Source organism: Piliocolobus tephrosceles, chromosome 6, assembly GCF_002776525.5.
Source record: "Piliocolobus tephrosceles isolate RC106 chromosome 6, ASM277652v3, whole genome shotgun sequence".
NCBI classification, from domain to species: Eukaryota; Metazoa; Chordata; class Mammalia; order Primates; family Cercopithecidae; genus Piliocolobus; species Piliocolobus tephrosceles.
Genome location: NC_045439.1, coordinates 42,967,302 through 42,986,983, shown reverse-complemented (window position 1 = coordinate 42,986,983; position 19,682 = coordinate 42,967,302). Strand labels below are relative to the sequence as shown.

Sequence of the window (19,682 nt, the reverse complement as noted above, 5' to 3'; positions counted from 1 at the left end):
CACCGTGCCCGGCCTCAAGAGGCTTCTTGAGTGCTGGTACCAATTTGAGTGTTGTTGGCACAGATGTCTTCAGTTTGTAAAAGTTCACCCAGCTCTACCCCAGACTTGTAGACCTTACAGTAGTTATATTTTAATAAATAAGTACAAATAAATAATAATTAGTGCTATTTTAACTGCTCATTGTAGAAAATGTGGAAAACCACATTTTAAACACAAAGAAGCAAAACATACAATTTTAGAGTAGAAGAGTACTTTTTCTTTTTTTTTTTGAGACGGAGTCTCGCTCTGCCGCCCGGGCTGGAGTGCAGTGGCCGGATCTCAGCTCACTGCAAGCTCCGCCTCCCAGGTTCACGCCATTCTCCTGCCTCAGCCTCCCCAGTAGCTGGGACTACAGGCGCCCGCCACCACGCCCGGCTAGTTTTTTGTATTTTTTAGTAGAGACGGGGTTTCACCGTGTTAGCCAGGATGGTCTCGATCTCCTGACCTCGTGATCCGCCTGTCTCGGCCTCCCAAAGTGCTGGGATTACAGGCTTGAGCCACCGCGCCCGGCCTTTCTTTTTTTTTTTTGAGACTGAGTCTAGCTCTGTCACCAGGCTGGAGAGCAGCAGCGCGATCTCAGCTCACTGCAACCTCTGCCTCCCGGGTTCAAGCGATTCCCCTGCCTCAGCCTCCCGAGTAGCTGAGATTACAGGCATGTTGCTGCCACACCCAGCTAATTTTTGTATTTTTAGTAGAGATGGGGTTTCACCATGTTGGCCAGGATGGTCTTGATCTCCTGACCTCATGATCCATCCACCTCGGCCTCCCAAAGTGCTGGGATTATAGGCGTGAGCCACCGCACCTAGCCAAAGAGGACATTTAAAGCAAAACTGGAACCCAGATGCCATGAAGGCAGAAAGTGAGAGATCTGATTAGACAAAAACATAACTAAAATAAGGTAAAATACATTGAAAATACAGTTAAAAGAAAACTGAAATTGGAAGAAAATTTTCATAACACACAATTAAGGGTTAATACCCTTACTATGCAAGGAATTTATCTGAACATAAAATAATAGCTAAAAGAAGCAGTAAGTCATAAAGGGGAAAATTCAAATGAACAAGAAACGAAAACAGATATTCAATCTCGGCCGGGTATAGTGGCTAATGCCCGTGATCCCAGCACTTTAGGAGGCCAAGGTGGGCAGAACACAATCACATGAGCTCAAGAGTTTGAGACCAGCCTGGCCAACACGGCAAAATCCCATCTCTACTAAAAATACAAAAATGAGCTGGGCGTGGTGGTGCACGCCTGTAATCCCAGCTGCTTGGGAGGCTGAGGCATGAGAATAGCTTGAGCCCAGGAGGCAGAGATTGCAGTGAGCCAAGATCATACCACTATATTCCAGTCTGGGCTACAGAGTGAGACTGTCTCAAAAAAAAAAAAAAAAAAAAAAAGTTCAATATTACTAACAGTTGAGGAAATAAGATGCCATTTTCACCTATCAGGTTGGCAAAAATTAAAAACATTGATAACATCAATGCTGATGGGGTATGGGGAAATGGGTATTTGTAAACATTCTAGGCTGGGCACGGTGGCTCACACCTGTAATCCCAGAACTTTGGGAGGCCAAGGCAGGAGGATCGCTTTGAGACCAGGAGTCTGAGACCAGCCTAGGGAATCACAAAGAGACCCCGTCATTACAAAAAATACAAAAATTAGCTGGCTGTGATGGCGTACACCTGTAGGCCCAACCACTCAGGAAGCTGAGGTTAGATCACTAGAGGCTAGGAGTTCCAGGCTGCAGTGAGCTATGACTGTGTCAATGCACTCCAGCTTAGGTGACAGAATGAGACTTTGTCTCTAAACACATACATACACACATACACATACATACATACACACACACACACACACACACACACACTCTTTCTCTCTCTCCCTCTGTTAAAGTTTTTGGCAAGTATTCTGGTACTATATAATAAAACTAGAAATATGTGTTTCCTTGAATCCAACAATCTCCCATAAGCATCTATCCAAAATTAAATATATGTGTATGTAAGGAAGGATATTTATTATAGAATTGTAATAACAAAAAAAAAAACCTAACACCCTGAATCTCCATTAATTGGGAAGTGGTCAAATTAGAGTACTGCCACATAAAACAACATTAAGTAGCTTTTATAAAAAAATTAAAGTCCATTGTTTACCTTAGGGTTCACTTTTCGTTTTGTACAGCTCTATGGGTTTTGACAAATACATGTAAGGAATCCACCATTATAAAATTTTCATCACCCTAAAAATCCTGTGTTCTGCCCATTCATCCCTCTGCTCACCCTGAACTTTAATCAACCATTGATCTCTTTACTGTCTCTTTAGTTTTGCCTTTTCCAGAACGTCAAATAGTTAGAATCATAAGGCGAGTGGCCTTTTCTGGTTTCCTCCACAAAGGAATAAACACATAGAGTTCCTCTATGTCTTTCAGTGTCTTAAAAGCTCATTTCTTCTTATAACTGAGTATCACTGAATTAAATTCCACTGTATGAAAAAAAAAAAAATTCAGCTGGGTATGGTGGCACATGCCTGCAGTCCCAGCTACCAGAAAGGTGAGGTAGGAGGATCACTTGAGCCCAGGAGGTCAAGTAGAGAAAGTTATTTCAATACTTGACTGGAAATTTTAATAACTTTTTTGATTAAATTTCTCTAACAGGCTGAGTACAGTGGCTCATGCCTGTAAGCCCAGCACCATGGGAGACTCAGGTGGGAGGATCCCTTGAGCCCAGGAGTTTGAGACCAGTCCAGGCAACATAGTGAGATCCCACTCTCTACAAAAAGTTTAAAAATCAGCCAGACATGGTGGTGTGCACCTGTCATCTCAGGTACTTGGGGGCTGAGGAGGAAGGATTGCCTAAGCCTGGGAAGTTGAGGCTATGCGATCAATCAGGTGAGCCATGATCACTCCAGTCCAGGCAACAGAGCAAAATCTAGTCTCAAAAAAAAAAAAAAAAAATCTAAAATAGTTTAAAAACTTAGTTTATTTTTTAGAATTTATAACTTTACTCATAAAATATCTGAAGAGAACTTTTGCTGACCAAAGAAATGCTATAATTTTGTTCCAACAGTTTTACTGAGTTGACTGTTATTCTGAGGCTGCAACATTCATTATTCAACTCAGCTATATAGAAATAAATATATAACAAGAAGAATGGCAAGCTCTATGAAGAAAAATAAAGAAGAGTTTTTTTTTCATTAGTTATCATTAGTTTATTATAAAAGAGAAATATGGATATTATTTACATGATGAAAGATTTCAGAACTTCAGTGGAACGGGCAGCTTCATGTTGATGCCATTTCAATAGTGACTTATTTCAGTCTACGTACTTTCCAAGAATGTCACCATCTCTAAATAGGAAATAATCCTTGTCATCTAGAACTACTTTGGTGCCTCCATACTCTGGCAGAAGAACTTTATCTCCAACTTTCACGCTAACCGGTTGAATCTCTCCACCCTTTCCTTTAGAACCCGATCCAACAGCGACGACTGTTGCTTGCAATACTTTTCCTTGAGATTTTTCTGGAAGCATAATGCCTCCTTTGGTTACAGTTTCAGCAGCACTCCTTTCAACCAATACTCGGTCAAAGAGTGGAAGAAACTTTCTAAACGCTTGTCCTGCCATGACTCCCTCCGCCTCAGACTCGTACTCTGCTCTAGTGTAGCGCTGCAAGGAGAGACTCGCGGTCCGGCCCTGGCGACACGTGAAAAAACGGCCCAGCGCCCAGAGTTTAAGGTATGTAACATGATGAGAAGAGATAAGATGGGGTCAAGATCTTTTAGATAAGATGGCTAGGACAGACCCTAGAGATTTAACATCTGGGGAGACACCCTAATTTAAAAAGTGAGCAACGCAAATCTCTGGAGAAGTAGCTGTGATCCTAGCAATTTGATGTCAACCTTAAGAAAAAAATAATAATAAAAGAAAGGCCACTGGCCGGGTGAGGTGGCTCATGTCTGTAATCCCAGCACTTTGGGAGGCCGAGGCAGGAGAACTACCTCAGCCTAGGAGTTTGAGACCAGCCTGGGCAACATGGTGAAACCCTAGCTCTACCAAAAACACAAAAAATTAGCCAGGCATGGTGAGGTGCATGCCTGTGGTCCCAGCAACTCGGGAGGCTAAGGTGGGAGGATCGCTTGAGCCTGAGAGGCTAAGGCTGCAGTGAGCCAAGACAGCGCCTACACTCCAGCCTAGGTGACAGTGTGAGAGCCTGTCTCAAAAAAAAAAAAAAAAAAGGATGTTTGCCTGTAGTAAGGACTTTACACAAACTCTTATTAGTCAAAGTTTGAAATACTGCCTCTCCATCCCTGGTGATGTTCTAAAATGTTCTTCCCTTTATCACTTTCTTGGGTTCCCTTCTCCTTGAATCCCACTGCAACCCAAGCTTAGCAGAATGTTTAATAATTAAACACCAGTGTTAGGCACTCTTCTAGGTGCTAGAGAGACAGTGATAACTAGAACTTGATTCTGCCCTCAAAGCATTAGTGGATTTAGGAACATTTGTGTCTTTCCATTTTGAGACGTTAATTTTGCATATACTGGATCAAAAGCCTTTAGTAATCACTTCCAGATCTTTATCTACAAATTTCATGTCTTTAATGTCTTTCTGAAGCTCTAGTATTGTTAAATGCCTGCTACATGTGCTGCCAGAACTTAAAATTCAGATTATCCAAAATTTACTTCATTAGCTTCTCTCTTCAACCCATGCTCCCAATTTCCATGAATGATAGCAAAGTCTGACCATCCGTGGTTCTTCCTTTCTCCCTCAGGAACAGTTTACTTTCTCGGCTTGGCATTCAGGATCTTCCACAGTCCACAATGTCTGTTACTCATGAGCTCTGTGGCTTTGTCAAAATGATCTGGTCACTGAACATTTGAATATGTTGCATACAAGGAAGGACAGGCGTGAAAAGTAGTGGAAGCAAGGGAAGAGGAGAAAGTTTGGTATTGCTGATCATAATGTGTGATGCTGGATGGGAAAGGAGATGATGTTGACGAAAGCAGCAGGGCAGATCTTAGAGTTGTCTATCTTGTATACCCCACTAAAACGTTAAGCTTTCTTTTTTTAATTTCTTCTCACAGAACCAATTCAGTAAGAAAGGAGTTAGAACATTCAGTGGGTAATAGGGAATGACTAAAGCAGTATCTTATTTTAACCTAGAGCAGCTATGTTAAACTATTTGAATAAATAAATGAACTGGAAGGGGTCGGTAGCAAAAATATTACATATTCAAAGTCATATACACATTTTTTTTTTTCTTGAGATGGAGTCTCACTTTGTCACCCAGGCTGGAGTGCAATAGCGTGATCTTGGCTCACTGTAACTGCCCAGGTTCAAGCGATTTTCCTGCCTCAACCTCCCAAGTACCTGGGACTATAGGCATATGCCACCATGCCCAGCTAATTTTTGTATTTTTAGTAGAGACAGAGTTTCGCCATGTTGGCCAGGCTGGTTTCAAACTCCTGACATCAGGTGGTCCACCCACCTCGGCCTCCCAAAGTGCTGGGATTCTAGGCGTGAGCCACTGTGCCCAACCCAGAGTCACATACTCAATTGCTCACATTTACAATGTAGAAGATGGATTTAAATAGGGAGAGGTAAGGCTGAAGGTTGGGAGACCATAAAGGTCATTAAAAAGTCCAGACAAGAGGTGCATGCCACCACGCTCCAGCTAATTTTTTAGTATTTTTTTTTGTAGACACAGGTCTCACTATGTTGCCAGAGCTGGTCTTAAAAAATCCTCTGGCCTCAGCCTCCCAAAGTGCTGCGATTATAGGTGGGAACCACTGGGCCCAGCCTGTAGGTCTATTTCAAAACAGATAGGAGAGGACTGTTGCATGTTCCCACCACAAAGTGATCAACATGTGAGATGATGGATACACTGATTAACTTGATTTGATCATTACACAAAGTATATGTATATCAAAACATCACACTATACCCCAGAAATATGTACATTATGTGTCAACTAAAAATCAAACTAAAAGAGACAATGGAGTTCCCAACAGTAGGAATGGGAAAAAAAGGTAAATTTGAGAAACATTTTTCTTTTTTTTGCTTCTATTCACTATCAATACTATTATTATAGTTTGACAATTTATGTATTTATTTGCACAGAGTCTTACTCTGTGGCCCAGGCTGGAGTGCAATGGTGCAACTGCCACTCACTGCAGCCTCAACCTCCCAGGCTCAAGCGATTGTGCCACCTCAGCCTTCCAAATAGCTGAAAATACAGATGCACATAACCATGCCTGGCCAATTAAAAAAAAAAAGCTTTTTTTAAAAAAATTTTTAGTAGAGATGAAGTCTTGCTATGTTGCTCAGGCTGTTCCTGAACTCCTGAGCTCAAGTGATTCTCCTGCCTCAACCTCCCAGCCTCTCATACCTGGGATTACAAATGTGAGCCACCACACCTGGCCAGAGAAATATTTGGGAAGTTAACATTAGTGAAGCCTGGCACTGACTCGATTTGCAAGCACCAGGGAGGAGCAGGTGGAGAAGGAATCCAGTCTGATTCTTGCATTGGATGACCAAGAGGAGCTGAGTCAGAAAGTGAATCCAGGCCAGGTGCGGTGACTCATGCCTGTAATCCCAACACTTTGGGAGGCCTAGGCAGGCAGATCACCTGAGGCCAGGAGTTTGAGACCAACTTGGCCAACATGGCGAAAACCCATCTCTACTAAAAATAGAAAAATTAGGCGGGTGTGGTGGGACATGCCTGTAATCCCAGCTACTTGGGAGGCTAAGACAGGAGAATCACTTGAATCTAGGAGGTGAAGGTTGCAGTGAGCTGAGATGGCGCCACTGCACTCCAGCCTGGGCGACAGAGCGAGACTCTGACTCAAAAAAAAAAAAAAAAGTAAATCCCAAAATAAGAAAATGGGGGGAAAAAAACAGAAATGCCTTAGTTTTACTCATATAAGCCTGAGGGACTTCTGGGGATGGCCAAGGGCAAATGTGCACCAAACATTTGTATACATCAGTCGACAACTCAGAGGGAAAGTATGGGATTCTGTTATCAGACTATAGGAAGTATCAGCAATTAAAAACTAGGAAAGTAGGCCAGGCGTGGTGGCTCATGCCCGTTATCCCAGCACCTTGGGAGGCCGAGGTGGGTGGATCACCTGAGGCCAGGAGTTCAAGACCAGGCGGGCCAACATGGTGAAACCTGTCTCTACTTAAAAAAATACAAAAATAAGCCAGGTGTGGTGGCACAAACCTGTACTCTCAGCTACCAGGGAGGCTAAGGCATGAGAATCAATTGTACCTGGGAGGCAGAGATTGCAGTGAGCCATGATCACACCCCGCACTCCAGCCTGGATGATAGAGCAAGACTCTGTCTCAAAACAAACAACAAACAAAACAAACAAACAAAAAAACCAAACTAGGAAACTGGATGTGCCTGCTACAGACGAATTATACCGAATGATAACAAGCAGCAGGCCAAGCATCCTATAATAGAGAAAAATGAAAGAAGAATGGAAGAAAACCAGAAAAGTAGCCAAATGACAGCTAATGCTAACTGATCATTACCATTCTAAGTTACTGTGTCAGCCTCTTCACATGAATTGCTTCACTGAACCCTCACCAAAACCCTAAAAGACAGTCCTTTTATTACAATGTTTTAGATGAGGAAGCTGAGACAGGTATTGCATGATAGCTGAGAATGGGTGTAGAGTCAGACTGCCAGAGCGCAAATCCTGGCTTTACAAGCTATATGTTTCAGTTTCCTATAGTTTAAACAGGAGATAGCAATATCAAGGCCATAGGGTTTCATAAATTAATTACCGGTAACGTTAAGTGCTCAGAATGGTGCCTGGTGCAAAAGCAGCACTCAAATACCACTAGGTGGGAGTATAGAGAATGTCAAAGAAATGCAGTATGTACTGTCAAATGATAACCTGCAGAATAAACTAGTATTTGACCGGATTTCTACCCCTTTTATATATAAATATGTGTGTAAGTATATATATACTTATGTACGTGTATAGACTAGATGCTTCCAAGGTGAATTCACAATACAAATGTTCCCCTAAAAATGCTACCCTAATTCATCAAGCAGAAAGACACTTCAACATATTAATGATTTTTAAAATTTCCACTGTTAATTGGTAGGTGAAATAAGATTAAGCCTGAATGAGGCTTTTTCTGACACTGGATAGTTTATAATCATGTAAACATATCTCTCAAGACAATAAAACAGTATTTTAAATATTTATTGACAGCTACAGACTCTAGTTTTGCATTTTGAGGCTGATTCACTATTTAATTTTCCAAATGAGGAGACCATTCAAAAGGCCTACATTGAAAGAGAAATCAAAACAAATCCCTAAATGTAAACATTTACAGCCTGTATAATACTCACGTAAAGATATAGCAGAACTAGTTCTTTTAACCACTTTGGTGTTATAATGTGGGAAGATCAGAACCTACTAAGTTCTAAACTCATTTCCTCTCTACTGAACACAGTAAAAGACCCTGATATCAGAGAAATAACAAACAAAAGGCTTAATTATTGAACTATCCAGAACAAAATGGATATTAAGAGGATAAAAAGTTCACATGTGCTTTACAGATCAGATTATGAAGGATTAAAAAAACTGAAAATCAGCTGTAACTTACTAAACTTAAGAATTACACTTAAGATATCAAATTGTTTTAAAGGTTGCCTTCCTGGCCCTTGGCATTGATTACTACTGCCATCTAGCAGAAGGTCCAAAAATTAAAATTATGAGAACTGTAAAAAATCATAAGGACATAATTCTAATCTCCAAATAGAAAGACGTTTAACATATTAATAATTACTTAAATTTCAGGCCGGGCACAGTGGCTCGCACCTAAAAACCCAACACTTTGTGAAGCCGAGGCAGGTGTATCACTTCAATCCAGGAGTTTGAGACCAGCTTGGCCAACATGGCGAAACCTTGTCTCTGCTAAAAACACAAAAACTGGCCAGGGGCGGTGGCTCACACCTGTAATCCCAGCACTTTGGGAGTCCAAGGCAGGTGGATCACCTGACATCAGGAGCTCGTTACCAGCCTGACCAACACAGTGAAACCCTGTCTCTACTAAAAATACAAAAATTAGCTGGGCCTTGTGGTGGGTGCCTGTAATCCCAGCTACTCAGGGAGATGAGGCAGGGAGAACTGCTTGAACCAGGAAGCAGAGGTTGCAGAGAGCCGAGATTACGCCACTGCACTCCAGCCTGGTTCAAGCAGTTCTCCCTGCCTCATCTCCCTGAGTAGCTGGGATTACAGGCACCGAAGTGAAGGGAGAAATATTCAAGGAAATATATAGCTTAAAGAAAAAACAAGGCCAGGTGTTGTGGCTCACGCCTGTAATCCCAATACTTTCAGAGGCTAAGGCAGGCAGATTGCCTAAGATCAGGAGTTCCTGGCCAGCATGATGAAACCCCGTCTCTACTAAAAATACAAAATTAGCCAGGCATGGTCACACATGCCTATAATCCTAGCTACTTGGGAAGGCTGAGGCAGGAGAATTACTTGAACCCAGAAGGCAGAGGTTGTAGTGAGCCGAGATCATACCATTGCACTGCAGCCTGGGCAACAAAAGCGAAACTCCATCTCAAAAAAAATAAATACATAAAATAAAAAAATAAAAAAATAAATCAGCAGGGCATGGTAGTGCACACTTGTAGTCCCAACTACTTGGGAGACTGAGGCAGGAGAATGCTTGAACCCAGGAGGCAGAGGTTGCAGTGAGCCAAGATTCCAGCCTGGAGACAGAGCAAGACTCCATCTTAAAAAAAAAAAAAAAAAAAAAAGTTCAGGACCAGATGGATTCACAGCAGAATTCTACCAGACATTCAAAGAATTGGTACCAATCCTTTTGACACTATTCTACAAGATAACAAAGGAACTCTCCCTAATTTATTCTATGAAGCCAGTATCACACTAATACCAAAACCAGGAAAGGACATAACCAAAAAACAAAACTACAGACCGATATCCTTGATGAATATAGATGCTAAGATCCTTAACAAAATACTAGCTAACTGAATCCAACAACATATCAAGAAGATAATCCTCCATGATCAAGTGGGTTTCATACCAGGGATGCAGGGATGGTTTAACATATACAAGTCAATAAATGTGATACACCACATAAACAGAATTAACAACAAAAATCACATGATCACCTCAATAGATGCAGAAAAAGCATTTGACAAAATCCAGCATCACTTTATGATTAAAACTGTCAGCAAAATCAGCATGTAAGGGACATACCTTAATGTAATAAAAACCATCTATGACAAACCACAGCCAACATAATACTGAATGGGGAAAAGTTGAAAGCATTCCCTCTGAGAACTGGAACAAGACAAGGATGCCCATTCTCACCACTCCTCCTCAACATAGTACTGGAAGTCCTAGCCAGAGCAATCAGACAACAGAAAGAAATAAAGGGCATCCAAATCAGTAAAGGGGAAGTCAAACAGTCACTGTTTGCTGAAGACATGGTCAATTACCTTGAAAACTCTAAGGACTCCTCCAGAAAGCTCCCAGAACTGATAAAAGAATTCAGCAAAACTTCTGGATACAAGATTAATGTACACAAATCAGGAGCTCTTCTATACAGTCAATAGCAACCAAGCAGAGAATCAAATCAAGAACTCAACCCCTTTCACAATAGCTGCAAAAAAACCCAAAACCCAAAACCTAAAAACAAAAAACTTAGGAATATACCTAACAGGCTGGGTGGTGGCTCAAGCCTGTAATCCCAGCACTTTGGGAGGCCAGGGCAGGTGGACTGCTTGAAGTCAGGAGTTCGAGACCAGCCTAGTCAACATGGTGAAATCCCATTTCTATCAAAAATACAAAAAATCAGCCAGGAATGGTGGTGCATGCCTGTAGTCCCAGCTACTTGGGAGGCTCACGCAGGAGAACCGCTCAAACCCGGGAGGTGGAGGTTGCAGTGAGTCGAGACCGTGCCACTGCACTTTAGCCTGGGCGACAGAGCAAGGTTCCATCTCAAAAAAGAAAGAAGAAGAAAAAAGAATATACCTAACAAAGGAGTTGAAAGACCTCTACAAGGAAAACTACAAAACACTGCTGAAAGAAATCACAGACAACACAAACAAATGGAAACATATCCCATGTTCACAGACGGGTAGAATCAGTATTGTGAAACAGACCACGCTGCCAAAAGCAACATATAAATTCAATGCAATCCCCATCAAAATACCACCATCATTCTTCACAGAACTAGAAAAAACAATCCTAAAATTCATATGGAACCAAAAAGGAGCCCGCAAAGCCAAAGCATGACTAAGCAAAAAGAACAAATCTGGAGGTATCACACTAACTGATTTCAAACTATACTATAAGGCCACAGTCACCAAAACAGCATGGTACTGGTATAAAAATAGGCACACAGACCAATGGAAGAGAATAGAGAACCCAGAAACAAACCCAAATACTTACAGCCAACTGATCTTCGACAAAGCAAACAAAAACATAAAAGTGGGGAAAGGACACCCTTTTCAACAAATGATGCTGGGATAATTGGCTAGCCACATGTAGGAAAAATTAAACTGGATCCTCATCTCTCACCTTATACAAAAATAAACTCAAGATGGATTAAGGACTTAAACCTAAGACCTGAAACTAAAATTTCTAGAAGATAACACTGGCAAAATCCTTCTAGACATTGGCTTAGGCAAGGATTTCATGACCAAGAACCCAAAAGCAAATGCACTAAAAACAAAGATAAATACCTGGGACCTAATTAAACTAAAGAGACTTTGCACAGCAAAAGGAACAGTGAGCAGAGTCAACAGACAACCCACAGAGTGGGAGAAAATCTTCATAATCTATACATCTGACAAAGGACTAATCCAGAATCTACAACGAACTCAAATCAGTAAGAAAAAACCAAGCCCATCACAATGTGGGTAGGCTAATGACATGAAGAGACAATTCTCAAAAGAAGATACACAAATGGCCAACAAACCTATGAAAACAATGCTCAGCATCACTAATCATCAGGGAAATGCAAATCGAAACCACAAAATGATACCACCACACTCCTGCAAGAATGGCCATAATTAGAGAATCAAAAAACAGTAGATGCTGGCATGGATGCAGTAAACAGGGAACACTTCTGCACTACTGGTGGGAATGCAAACTAGTACAACCACTACGGAAAACAGTGTGGAGATTCCTTAAATAATTAAGAAGTAGAATTAACATTTGATCCAGCAATCCCACTACTGGGTATCTACCCAGAGGAAAAAAAGTCATTATTTGAATAAGATACTTGCACACGCACGTTTATTGCAGCACAATTCACAACTGCAAAATCATGGAACCAACCCAAATGCCCATCAATCAACAAGTGGATAAAGACACTGTGGGGTGTGTGTGTGTGTATGTGTCTGTGTATATATATAATGGAATACTACACAGCCATAAAAAGGAATGAATAGCATTTGCCATGACCTGGATGAGACTGGAGACTATTATTCTACGTGAAGTAACTCAGGAATAGAAAACCAAACATCATATGTTCTCACTGATATGTGGGAGCTAAGCTATGAGGACACAAAGGTGGAAGAATGATACAATGGACTTTGGGGACTTGGCCAGGGGTGGGGGGGCAAGGGATTAAAAGACTACAAATATGGTGCAGTGTATACTGCTCAGGTGATATGTACACCAAAATCTCACAAATCACCACCAAAGAACTTACTCATATAACCAAATACCACCTGTACCCCAATGACTTATGGAAAAATAATTTTTTTTTTTTTTTTGAAATAGTCTCCCTCTGTTGCCCAGGCTGGAGTGCAGTGGCACGATCTCGGCTCACTGCAATCTCCACCTCCCAGGTTCAAGTGATCCTCCTGCTTCAGCCCCCCCTAGTAGCTGGGACTACAGGCACGCACCATCATCCCCGGCTAACTTCTGTATTTTAAGTAGAGACAGGGTTTCGCCATGTTAGCCAGGCTGGTCTCAAACTCCTGACCTCAGGTGATCCACCTGCCTCGGCCTCCTGAAGTGCTGAGATTACAGGCGTGAGCCGCGGTGCTTGGCCAAAAAATAATTTTTTTAAAAAAGTCACTGCCCCCTCCAAAGAGGAAAATTACAAGAAGCTACATTAGCTGAGCACTGTGTTGCATGCCCATAGTCCCAATTACTCAGGGGGCTTAGGGGGGAAATCACTGGAGTCCAGGAGTTTGACTCCAGCGTAGGTAACATAGTGAGACCCCCAACTCTAAAAATAAATTTCTAGGTAAAATAGTAATGAAACTACAGAATAAACAGTCTCTTCTCTACAACAGCAGTGCTTTGATATAATTCAAAACGCATCAACTATCAACATATAAAACTGATGCAGAAGTCACAAAAAATTTTAAATTATAAGATTAGAATTCAAAGATATTTTACTCTTCTAAAGCATTAATTTAGGTTTTGTTTCCAAATATCACAGGAATATTCATTTACCTTTGTTATTAAAGATATTCCAGTGGAAAAGTTTGAGAAGCTCCAACCTATGGTGACTTAGGTTATTTTCACAGTAATAAAAATGTCTAACTCAGCAACCATTTACTGTGAATTTCTTTTTCTCTTTTTTTTTTTTTTTTTTTTGAGACGGAGTCTCGCTCTGTCGCCCAGGCTGGAGTGCAGTGGCCGGATCTCAGCTCACTGCAAGCTCCGCCTCCTGGGTTCACGCCATTCTCCTGCCTCAGCCTCCCGAGTAGCTGGGACTACAGGCGCCCGCCAACACGCCCGGCTAATTTTTTGTATTTTAGTAGAGACGGGGTTTCACCGTGTTAGCCAGGATGGTCTCGATCTCCTGACCTTGTGATCCGCCCGTCTCGGCCTCCCAAAGTGCTGGGATTACAGGCTTGAGCCACCGCGCCCGGCCGAATTTCTTTTTCTCTTATCGTCCCTATGAAACTTCATGGCATAGGATGTTTTACTCTTCTTTATACCGTCCTGTGGCAGGTTGAACATTGGCCCTCAAAGATACATAGGTCTTAATTCCTGGAACCTATGACTGTTTCATGATATGAAAAAAGGGGCTTTACGAAAGTATCTTGAGATGGAGAGAGTATCCTTGATTATTTGGGGGATCCTTAATATAATCATAAGTGTCCTCATAAGACAGGCAGAGGAAGATGTGACTACAGATGAGAAAGTGATATGACGACAGAGTGATGTGCTGTGCGGAAAAGAGCCACAAGCCAAGGAAGACAGGCAGCCACTACAAGCTGAAAAAGGTAAGGAAATGGATCTTCCTCCCAGAGCCTCCAGGAGGAACTGGGCCTGCAACACTTTGACTTTTGCCCAGTGAAACTGATTTCATACTTCTGACTTCCAGAACTAAAAGAGAATAAATGAGGCTGGGCAGGTGGCTCATGCCAGTTATGCCAGAACTTTGGGAGGCCAAGGTGGGAGGACTGCTTGAGTCCAGGAGTTTGAGACCAGCCTGAGCAGCATAGTGAGACCTCATCTCTACCAAAAAAAAAAAAAAAAAAAGGAAGAGGTGACTGTCTTGAGTACATCTGCACTCCCCTTTCTTGTGTAATTTTCACCAAAGGGGAAAAAAAAAGAAAGAAACAAAGGCAGAAAGAATAAATGTGTGTCATTCGAAGTCACTAAATTTGTTGTAATTTGTGACAGTAGCTATATGAACTAAATACAGCCTTCTGACAGTTTAGCGATAATCTGTACATAATCTGCCCTAAAATACTGAACAGAATTAACATAAAGGCCATTCCAGTTCAGATTTATCAAAATTCTCCTGTATTTTCTACCGAGTAAATGAAAAGATCTTAAATACACAGAAATCACTGAAAATGTAGTTCTTTAAAGCACATAGGGAAAAAGCAAAAAAGCAGTAGTCTCTTCAGTCGTATTTGCAGTTCCTAGTGTCAGTTGCAGAAATAGCAGTCATGACTTCAGCACAAAAACACAACTCAAAAACTTCATGGGTTTGGCACAGTGGCTCGTGTGTAATCCCTGCCACTTGGGAGGCTGAGGCAGAAGGATCACTTGAGCCCAGAAGTTCGAGGCTGCAGTGAGCTAAGACTGCGCCACCGCACTCCCGTCTGGAAAAACACCCTGCATGGATCATAATACAAAGTGAGAGAAAAGAACCCACAAAGTACTTACATGGGCTTGATTTTACTTTTGCTTTACAATAGCTACAGCAATCTAAGAATACAAACCAGATACGTAACATAGCTGCACTCACAGGGAATACTTTCCTGAATACTGAGCAAAAAGATAAGCGGTCCATAAACATTTCTCACTTAAACCGTACTTGACTGCAAGTTACTACTGTTTAACTCGGCCATAGCTTTTAGTGACTTTTTAAACAATTTCAAAAAGTAAAGTTACTACTGTTTTACTCGGCCAGGCTTTTATCGACTTTTTAAATAATTTCAAATTAGTAAAGAAAACGGCCGGGCTCGGTGGCTCACGCCCATAAGCCCAGCACTTTGGGAGACAAATGCGGGTGAATCTCCTGAGATCAGGAGTTCCAGACCGGCCTGACCAGTGTGGAGAAACCCCGTCTCTACTAAAAACACAAAATTAGCTGGGCGTGGTGCCAGGCGCCTATAAACCCGCTACTCGGGATGCTGAGGCTAGAGAATCGCTTGAACCCGGGAGGCGGAGGTTGCAGTGGGCCGAGATAGCCCCACTGCACTCCAGCCTGCGCGACAGAGCGAAACACCATCACAAAGAAAAGAAAAGAAAGAAAGAAAAACAGGAGTAACATTTTACAAGTTATACCATCTTTTAATTTTACATCCATGGAAGCTGAAGGCTGCAATTTGGCAGAGACAAGCTAAAGAAAACACAAGAATGAGTAACGTCTAACACTGCTTCTTCCCGTGAAAATAACACTCAGTACCTACCTCTTTAGACAGCAATGTGGTTTAAACGATATAATAAACCAGTTGCTGGTATCCTACCAAATCCCATACTACGGGACGTCTCTTCCCAAGAGAAAATCTGCTTTCTGGCCTACGAAAGGATTACACTAAACTCAGAAGGTGGTGGAGAGCGTATCCGCGGAGAGTGAAGAGCAGGAGGAAACAGGTCTTTCCCTCAAAATGAACAAGGGCGTTTGGCTTTTACTGAAAAATGCCCCAGAGGAAGTGCTGGGAACGGCAACGGCAACAGGAGCCTCACCCGCAGAAGATTCTTTGGCCAGGGCCAGCACAGGTTTGACCCGGTGACTCCCACTGCGGAGCGCGACCTCCAACACGTGCACGCTCCGACCAGACCTCCCACGTCCCTCCTAGCTCCCGCGATAGATGTCCAGCGACTTTAGCTTTCTAGACTCAACCATGGCGTCGCCGCTCGTGGAGAGGGCTGCCCATCCCGGGGACCGGCCCAGCCTGGCCCAGCAAAATATACCTCAGGAGCCAGCCCTCAACCTGTACCGGAGAAAACGCAGGCTGCGCGGCGGCTTAGGTCGGTCAACGGGAACCCCGCCTCGACCTCTCTGATTGGGTAATGCACACAAGAAAATCAAGAGGATTGGTCGGCTGCAGAGAGGCGGGCCGTAACGCGACGCGAAAGAAGTGGGGCTCAGAGGCCCGGGGAATTCTTGCTAGCTTCCGATTGGATGAGAGCAGAACAGCTGCCCCCAGCGTACGTACAACTCTCACACCACCACGCCATACGTTTCGTTAGCGGAAGTGTAATGGTCCCATTGGTGGGATGCGTGGCCAATAAAGGGCAAGAATAAGGCGGTTTCCTCCTTTCTCCTGGTTGACTACATTCATCCGCTGGACATCAGTATGATGTACGTGAGTTTTAGCATTTAGACGTTCGAAGTTTTCACCGAGCCGGAGTTGAATAGAGAGTTATTAAGGTCACTAGGAGACTAATGCGGGGAGAAATAATTTAGTAGTTAGACTCAGGCCCTGAAACTGCCACTCGTGTTCAGAAAGTCTACGTAATACCTTAGTGTTCGCACGCGAACAAACCAGCCCTTCAGGCCGGGCTGAATGTGGTTTAGTAATTCTCTGGCTCTCATTGGGTGAAAAAGCTATCAGTTTGAAGGTAGCTCCGCCTCGACTCTAGGGAACTCTGGGATTTGTAGTCCGGAACTTTCGCGTCCTGTCGCTTTAAATGTGGTTGTTACTAGAGTTCTTCCATATTGTTAATAACACCGGTTGACATTTATTGTGGTTTTGATGTGTTCCGTTGGACTTTTTATCCTTTGGTTTATCAGCAGCATTAAAGACAACATTTAAGAAATGTGTAAACACTGCGTGTATGTTCGTAAACAATAAATGTTAGTGTTTCCAACAATTTACTGCTGTGCCTGGCTCTATGCTGTATGTTCCTGATTACTGTACTAAGTGTCTTGTTTTTCTAAGACCACCAGAGCGAGCACAAAAGAACCAGCAAGTAGGCAAAGGTCAGGTGCAAAACTGCTAGTTTATTTTAGTAACCTAAGGTGTGGAGAAGAAGTCTGTCGGCCTCCGGCAAAGAAGGCCGGCAGAGTTCCCCTCCCCCAAGCTCTCGGACGGAGTTCCGACATCCCGACAGGACTGGGAAGCTGGGAAGTCCGCTGGGCTGTGAGAAGGCGCGTGGCTCAATGGCGGAGAGCGGCTTTTCTAGGAGTGGGAGGGCAATAGGTGGGGAATGGGCGTGTCAGAGGCGTTCCGCAGGTGCGACCAGGTAAATCTTGGTCTCTTCGGATTGACGTCACCTGGCGCATGCCCAGTTGGTCTGCACCCTCCCTGGGCGCCGGCTGCATTTTCGCGCGCGCGGGAGGAGTTGGTGGTGAAGAAGAACCCGGAAGTGCACCATCTTGCCTCCGTTCGTCCAAACAGTCCAACCTTTTATTGATAATAGTGATAAAGGGGCGCCGTGGTCTGTCTGGCTACTTCCTGCTGTTAAGGGGCGTCGTTAAGGTCGGGGCCCATGGTTGGTATTTGGACGCATGGATGAAAAATAAAATAAGGCACAGTATTAGTATAGGAATGAGGAATGGAAGCATTTGTTGGAATATGGGCAAAACCCAGAAGGATAGCCCTGGCAAGGTTGGGGAGTATGAGATAGTTAAGAAAATTTAGTAAGTTTGAGGCGAGTGGGGGGAAAGCCAAACTGATTTCCACTGATTGCTTTCGGTAGGGGCCCTTTTTAGTTGGGAATGAGGAATGAGTGCGCAAAGTACTTGTTGGCCAGGCAGCAATTAAGGATTGGAGTTTTTCGTGGAGTGGATGGCTTTCCACTTACTCCTACTACAGAGATATTGGATGGAAGGCTAGGTCCAGAGAAGGACGGCAAAACAGAATAGGTAGCCTCGCTGTTGATTAAAAAATTGTCTTACCCGCTACCAGGAGAGTTACCCGCGTCTTGGCGAGGATGATGGGGGTCCCCGAGTCTCGGCACCTTCAGTTGTCATCGTCCAGATGTAGGAGCTGGAAGGAGCTCCCAGGATCCTGGGAAAGGGGGTCACGTAGAGGCGCGGCACCTGTTCTCAGGGTGGGGCAATCAGACTTCCAGTTTCCTCCCTGCTGGCAAGCAGGGAAGGGGGTTGCTGGTGGACGAGGGCTAGGACATTCACTGGCCTAATGTCCCAATGCCTTGCACTTATAGCAAGGCTGCGTTGGGATTCGGGGACCCTGCGGACACCTGTTGGCATAGTGTCCTGCCTTGCCGCACTTATAGCAGGCAGGCTCCTTTTGTAGCTTTGGAGTCTGCGGAGTATGTGCTCTCTGGCCTGGGGTTACGACTGGGCTGTAAAGCCGCTGCTAGGAGCTGAACCTTCTGTTCAAGGCGAGCTTGCCGTCTCCTCTCTGGAGCTATAGACCTTAAAGGCTAATTTAACCAGGTCTTGTATTGGTGTCCGAGGACCATCCTCTACCTTTTGAAGTTTTTTACGAATGTCAGGAGCTGATTGAGAAATGAAATAAGACGCCAAAATGGTGGCCCCTGTGGGGGAGGCCGGATCTAACCGGGTATACTGGGTTAGAACCTCAGTCAGTTTAGGGTAGAGGTTAGGATAACCTGGAGGTCATGCCAAGTTAAGTCATAGGCCTGACAAAGGTGTCTAAATTCCTTTATGTATATGGTAGGATTAGCTGAGAAATCACCTAAACGCTTCTCAATTTTGGAAAGATCGGCCAATGAAAAAGGGACATGTACTCTGACTACCCCCTCCGCCCCAGCCACCTCTCACAAAGGTGCTAACACTGTAAGAGGGTGTGGGCAGAGATAGGGGACTCAAGACAGCCAGTTGGGGGCCCCGAAGGAGGCACGGGACCCAGTGGATTACTAGTAGATAAGGAGGAGGAAGGAGGAGTCTGGATGGGGGGAGAAGGAGGAGTCTGGGCGGGAAGGGAGGGGGTGGGGAGAGCGGGGAGAGAAGGAGTATAGGGACGAGAGCCTAAGGCCTAAAAGCCTTGTATGTAAATTTCGGACCACTTGCCTAGCTGCTGGCAGAAATTGCTGAGGTCATCACGCCACAGTGGAAAGGAAAATTAACCGCTTCCTCCTAAGGTCTTGTTCAAGCTGTAAGGTTTTTAAATTGGCTAGGAGGCACCCTAAGGGGGTGCTCTTTGGAAATTTGGACTGGGGGTTTCCCATTTGTTTCCTCTTTACCGACACACAATGGACACAATGGAAATGGAAGTGGATCTCTGCCTGGCTTCA

The 19,682-nt window shown here is 43.6% G+C and overlaps 2 protein-coding genes and 1 long non-coding RNA gene across 5 annotated transcripts in view; 1 reads left to right on the top strand and 2 right to left on the bottom strand.

Moving 5' to 3' along the window:
• The window catches only part of WDR89 (WD repeat domain 89), a 48,597-nt gene extending 31,996 nt beyond the window's left edge, over positions 1-16,601 (bottom strand). Inside the window, exons 1-2 of one of the 3 annotated variants that reach the window (XM_023232053.2) lie at positions 16,428-16,477; positions 15,923-16,031 (exon numbers count right to left, since the gene is read on the bottom strand). The gene's annotated coding sequence lies outside the window, so the exon portion shown is untranslated. Of the gene's footprint in view, positions 1-15,922; positions 16,032-16,199 lie in introns of all 3 variants that reach the window. The other 2 variants (XM_023232061.2, XM_023232044.2) reach the window with 2 other exon arrangements.
• LOC111555739 (10 kDa heat shock protein, mitochondrial) lies at positions 3,218-3,754 on the bottom strand. Its single transcript, XM_023232070.1, has one exon. The coding sequence runs from the start codon at positions 3,654-3,656 to the stop codon at positions 3,348-3,350; it is 309 nt and encodes a 102-aa protein (XP_023087838.1). The 5' UTR covers positions 3,657-3,754; the 3' UTR covers positions 3,218-3,347.
• A 77-nt stretch (positions 16,602-16,678) lies between the features above and the next one.
• LOC111555751 overlaps positions 16,679-19,682 on the top strand; it is a 12,590-nt gene continuing 9,586 nt past the window's right edge. The window contains exon 1 of the long non-coding RNA XR_002735635.2: positions 16,679-16,818. This is a non-coding gene — a long non-coding RNA (uncharacterized LOC111555751). The remainder of the gene's footprint in view (positions 16,819-19,682) is intronic.

What these genes read in the sequence shown, in the direction of transcription:
- LOC111555739 (XM_023232070.1), bottom strand. Translation starts at nt 3,656, where the DNA reads ATGGCAGGACAAGCGTTTAGAAAGTTTCTTCCACTCTTTGACCGAGTA.